This window comes from Amia ocellicauda, chromosome 16 (assembly GCF_036373705.1).
Source record: "Amia ocellicauda isolate fAmiCal2 chromosome 16, fAmiCal2.hap1, whole genome shotgun sequence".
In the NCBI taxonomy this organism is placed as follows: domain Eukaryota; kingdom Metazoa; phylum Chordata; class Actinopteri; order Amiiformes; family Amiidae; genus Amia; species Amia ocellicauda.
The window spans coordinates 355,001-360,811 of record NC_089865.1 but is presented as its reverse complement, the minus strand read 5'-3'; the positions used below and the strand labels follow the sequence as shown (position 1 = coordinate 360,811).

General features: G+C 54.7%; 1 protein-coding gene across 1 annotated transcript in view; it reads left to right on the top strand.

Annotated features, from left to right (window-relative positions):
• Positions 1-754: 754 nt before the first annotated feature.
• acadl (acyl-CoA dehydrogenase long chain) overlaps positions 755-5,811 on the top strand; it is a 5,874-nt gene continuing 817 nt past the window's right edge. Inside the window, exons 1-9 of the mRNA XM_066688003.1 lie at positions 755-888; positions 1,930-2,076; positions 2,593-2,730; positions 2,928-3,092; positions 3,307-3,373; positions 4,194-4,358; positions 4,746-4,847; positions 5,160-5,273; positions 5,490-5,617. Coding sequence (XP_066544100.1) covers positions 812-888; positions 1,930-2,076; positions 2,593-2,730; positions 2,928-3,092; positions 3,307-3,373; positions 4,194-4,358; positions 4,746-4,847; positions 5,160-5,273; positions 5,490-5,617 — 1,103 coding nt within the window. The 5' untranslated portion in view covers positions 755-811. The remainder of the gene's footprint in view (positions 889-1,929; positions 2,077-2,592; positions 2,731-2,927; positions 3,093-3,306; positions 3,374-4,193; positions 4,359-4,745; positions 4,848-5,159; positions 5,274-5,489; positions 5,618-5,811) is intronic.

Below are 5,811 nucleotides of genomic sequence, written 5' to 3'. Positions count from 1 at the left end.
ATTTAACTGAACTGAAAACGTGACTGCAGTTCAGAGGAAATCTGCACGGTCTTGTGGAGCAGGGGTGGCTCACCTGGTCCTGGAGAGCCTCGGGGTCGACAGGCTTTTGCTCTATCCAGATCGTTAACTGCTTAATTGAAGCAACTGTGGGTCTTAATTAGGCAAAATGTCCCTCTGTTCAAGGTATCCATTGATTGGTAATTAAGAGAGAACTGGAAAACCTGCAGGGTTTTGGCTCTCCAGGAACCGGGTTGGCCCCCCCGGCTCTAGACTTTTAAAAGGTCAGTATAGGAACTGAACCACAGTACTCGGGTTCACACTTCACAGGACAGTGCTGCTCTGGTTCTGCACCACCTGGCCTGAGAGGGGACCCCCACACCCCCACACCAGTGATGTGCTCCTCTGGTATGAGATGAGATGACTCTGCACTTAGTTTTTTTCCGTCGAACCGCCATCCATTGACCACCTTATCCCTCCAACACACTTTCTGTGGTTCAGTCTCGGGTGCACAGCACGCCCAGAACACAGAAACACATGAACGGCATTGAAAAGAATATTGACGCGTTATTCGTTTTAAATGAATCCCCTTAATTAAACCCAAATCCCTATCAATGACTTAAAAAAAATAATGTGATATCTTGTAACAATTGTAAGTGACTCCGGATAAGGGTGTCTGCTGAGAAATAGAGTAATAATGAAGGCAAATTCACGCACAGGCGCAGTCTGCGCTCCCTCCGGCAGGGGGCGGGCTGTCGCGCATGCTCAGTGCGGCCGTTGTGGCGCAGTTTGCAGACGCACAGTTGACTTTGACATGTTGGGCAGCTGCTCCTCCGCGGCGCTGAGGGCTGTGAATGTGGGGATCCGGGCCGGACGGGCGGCTCAGCTCAGGTGGGTCGCAGTGTGCTGCTCTGGATTGCACAGCCAGTAACTCCTCTACCCGGGGGAGAGGGCTGCTTGAGACCCACTGAGGGCCTGTGACGCGCTAGTGTGTGTGCAGATCCGGGGCTCGGGCACTGTGCAATTGATTTATGAAAGAAATGCAACAAACTTAAAGACCCCATAATACAGCCTCTAAACCCCTTCATGCATGTTGAGCGCTCACTTTTTCCAGTGTCTTGGATTTTGTTGCAGTTTTTTCCCTCTTGTGGACACTAGCAGAATAGTGGCATTTATGACGTCACCCTGCACTAACGCAGCTGTTCAAAGTCCACATCTGGGCGAAGTTTGACGAATTGGTGAAATGTGTGAATCATTGCTGCAGTAAAACCAGCCGAATAAGAACTTCAAAGCCTATTTTTTATTTTTTATTTCTTAGCAGACGCCCTTATCCAGGGTGACTTACAACATAAGTGCAAAATTACAGTTAGGTAAAGGCATCAAACATTTACAAATTCAGATTTACATTATACAAAGCAATTCAAGATATAATACATTTTACAACTTCCAATTTACACAGTTCAGTACAGTAAGTGAGGTCCTACATCCTGGAAAGTAAAGCGAAGTCCTGTCAAGATGTAGGTCACAGTCAAGGGCTACAGGAAAGGGAGCAAGGAGGAAATCAACCGATAACACAAGAAGCATGATAACACTCTGAAATGCTATCTAACGGGTATTAAAAGGGCTAATATTGCAAGTACTGTCTGAAAAGATGTGTCTTGAGTCAGCGCTTGAAGTAGGTCAGACACTCTGCTGTTTTGACTTCGGTGGGAAGGTCGTTCCACCGTTTAGGGGCCAGGGATGAGAAGGAGCGGGCTTTATACACTATATCTGAGGTGTACATCTTCAACCTCGATAGAAATATATAATAATAAGGTGCTGTACTGTACTGTGTGTAAATTTGTTGCATGTTTAAAACTGAGATCAAACAGCAGTGTGTGGCTCTGCTGGGCACAGCTGACTCATGTGTTGTGTGTCGTGTTGTTGCCCCAGGCTGGTGCACACCATGCGCCCCGAGCCCCACAGCGCCGCCAGCCTGATGGACATAGGAACGCGCAGGATCTTCTCCGAGGAGCACGACATCTTCCGGCAGAGCGTGCGCCGCTTCTTCCAGGAGGAGGTGGCCCCCTACCACACGCAGTGGGTATCCGTGTCCTCCCTCACACACGCATATACATACTCTAAACACGCACACAGGCACACACACACGCATGTGCATACTCTAAACACGCACACAGGCACACACACACGCATGTGCATACTCTAAACACACACACAGGCACACACACACACGCACATGCACACACCAGCCCCCAGTCTTCATCTAACCTTGTGTATTCCTGAACATTACCTGTACATCTCCTTTCATACCCAAATCTCTCCATGCTTTACAGAAAGAAAAAAAAAAAACGAGGAGGGTGTAAATTGAAATCTATTATTTGTATCCAGACGTGGAGTGGGGTGTTGTGTGTTGTCTGTTGGGTGTTGTGTGTTGTGTGTTGGGTGTTGTGCAGGTGTGGTGGGTGTTGGGTGTTGTGTGTTGGGTGTTGTGTGTTGTGTGTTGGGTGTTGTGCAGGTGTGGTGGGTGTTGTGTGTTGGGTGTTGTGCGGGTGTTGTGTGTTGTGGGGTGTTCTGAGCTGAGCTCCTGTGTTGCAGGTGGGAGAAGGAGGGACAGGTGAGCCGGGAGGTGTGGAAGAAGGCCGGGGAGCAAGGACTGCTGGGGTTGTGCATCCCGGCCGAGCAAGGTGGCATCGGGGGGGACCTGCTGTCTGCGGCCATAGTGTGGGAGGAGCAGTGAGTGAACCGGGGGTCCGAGAGTCACGGGGGCGGGAAGAGGCCAGGTGGGCAGTGAGGGACCCGGGGGTCAGGTGGCAGTGGGGCACGTGAGGCGGCTGGCGTCCAGTTGAGAAAGTGTCCCAGAGAGACCCGATGCGTATCGATTCCCCTGACCCGGCTGCCCACGGTGCAGAAACCCGTCTATTGTGTTCCAGGATGTATTCGAACTGCACGGGGCCGGGCTTCTCTCTGCACTCCGACATCGTGATGCCCTACATCAGCCACTATGGGACGCCCAGCCAGGTCCAGCGCTTCATCCCGCCCCTGGCCGCCGGCACCAGCATCGCCGCCATCGCCATGACGGAGCCGGGGGCCGGCAGGTGAGCCGCACAGATGGGGCCCAATTAACACTGTCAGAAGTGGGAGCGGTGGCGGTTCCGGTAGTATAATGGCACCACTGCCACCAAAAAGACTAATTTGCCCCAGATTAGCATTCAAATCACTGCCCTTTACATGCCTGTTACTCAACTGCCCAATCTAGGGTTGCTTAGCCTGGGCTGCACGGGTCAGTGTTCACTCTTCTCCTCCTGGCAGTGATCTGCAGGGGGTGCGGACCTACGCCAAGAGGGATGGCAGTGACTGGATCCTCAACGGGAACAAGGTACAGCGGGCCAGGCTTTCTGCTGCTGAACGCCGTTTCTGAGCTGCCCCTCACTCTGGCCCTGCGCTTGGTCTGATCTCTGACACTGCGTAACGCAGACCTGCGCACTGTTTAAACCTCGAGTTTTGCCAACGTTGGGTATTGAAATTATTTATTAATCTTTGTGCTGCAACTACAAGGAAAGCGGGGAATCTCTGTACTTGTACTTTACTGAGAGGTGTGGAGTGGTTTCCACCACGAGCCCAAACCAGCGTCTGGCAGCCTCTACGCTCCACAGCTCCATCTTCACACGATGCGGTTGTGCCATTAACCAGTCGCCCCTGCATTCGTTCGGTCAAACGTAAAATGGTCAAACCACAAAAGTGATGTTGAAAAGCAGGTCTGGCCAGGACTTGGGTGGGAGACGTCCTATGAAAACTAAGGTTCTGCTGGAAGGTGTTGGTGAGACCAGTAGGGGGCACTCTGTGTGGATCCCAGTGAACCGGGACAGGGATGGGGGCGCTGTGCTTTGAATAACTGCCGTCCTGTGGATGAGACGTAGATCCCCTAAACATTGTCCCTCAAAATATTATGGCCAGTTATTTATCTCTCTGCCCACCGCCCCACTGAGCAGCTGATTGGTGAGACACCGGCACATTGTGGCTGCTGTCATCATCCAGGTGGGGGCTATAGATCGGTGGAGTTGGGACCCCCTAACATGTGACGCGGTCTAGAAGTGCAATTAATATAGTCTGTTTCACGTTGTCTTAAATATCCCTGACCTGCGTGGCTCTGGTCCTCATGGGCGTCTGTCTGTCCGTTCCTCCGTCCCCCTGTCCAGGTGTTCATCTCGAACGGCTGGATGAGCAACGTGGTGGTGGTGGTGGCGGTGACGGACCGCGAGGCGACCTCGGCAGCCCACGGGCTCAGCCTGTTCCTGGTGGAGGACGGCACCCCGGGCTTCATCAAAGGCCGTAAGCTGGAGAAGATCGGCCTGAAGGCGCAGGTATCCGCCCGGGCTGGGGAGACCTTTACACACACGATCAGGGGAGACCTTTACACACGCTTCACATGTGATCTGGGGAGACCTTTACACACGCTTCACACACGATCTGGGGAGACGTGCGGCCAGTGACGAGGACGGGGCTTTCACTGACCGCATTGTTACCCCTGAGAGAGAGGAGCGCTCTCGCACCACATGGTCAGCAGCTGCACACAGCTGCACATGGCCACGCTCGACCCTGCATTCACTCTCTCCCCCGTTTTACCTGGTGGGACCCTCTGGTTCTTGCAGCGTCCGTCTCCTCTCTGCGGCTGTGGCTCAGTGCAGGAGGCTGGGGCGGCGCGCTGCCTGCTGTGGGCTGGCGAGTGACTCGGGGACTTATCGTTGCAGGACACGGCGGAGCTCTTCTTCGAGGATGTCCGTCTCCCGGCCGATGCCCTCCTGGGGCCGGAGAACAAGGGCTTTTACTGCCTGATGGCGGAGCTGCTCCAGGTGAGCAGCGCGGGCGCGGCAGTGGACAGGTTGGGTGGTGGAGATGTCCGCTGTCCTAGCTCGCACTCCGGGGAAGGAGGAAGCATTCATCGTATGCTTGATGGCATGGGTTATAGCTGTGCCCTGAAGTCATTCTGTCCTTTATGACCGCATGTGGAACTGTTAGCTGCCTGTATCCAAGGTTTAACTGGGGGGGCGTGCCTCTGGCTGGGGAAACCGCCCTGCGTGTGGAGGCTGGCACAGGGGGCGACACCCTTCTCTCAGGCCTGCAGTGGTGGGTGCTGAGCGCTCTTTGTTCTCGACGCCCCGCAGGAGCGACTGTTAATCGGCGCGTTGGCCATGGCCAGCTGCGAGTTCATGTTCGAGGAGACCCGGCGCTACGTCATGCAGAGGAAGGCCTTTGGAAAGACCATCGCACAGCTGCAGGTGAGCCCCCCCGCGGCCAGGACCCCCAGCCGGTGACGAGGCGCCTGGTAATGCAACTCACACACCACACCGCTCAAACACGTGTGCCTAAATCAGGCTGCAGCTCGCTGACGGGGTTGCTTGTGAAAAGCTGTGACGTGTAGGGTGTGTCTGTCTGTCTCTCTGTCTCTGTCCCCTGGAGGCCGAATGACCTGTTGTCTCTCTGGGGGTGGGCAGACTGTGCAGCACAAGATGGCGGAGCTCAAGACGGAGATTTGTGTCGGCCGGGCGTTCCTGGACAGCTGTCTGCAGCTGCACTGCGAGAAGCGGCTGGACTCCCCCACAGCCTCCATGGCCAAGTACTGGTGAGAGAACCGCACGGCCCCCCCATCCCGTCCCGTCCCGTCCCGTCCCGTCCCGGGCCGCTCCCCCAGGCTCCTAGCACCGGCACGAACCGGGCTGAGAAACTTGCACCCCGCTCTGCATCTGAACCAAGACTCTGGCCTTCGTGTGTGAATATGTTTTGTGTTCTTGACCCCGTAGTCGCTTGTCCTTCCTT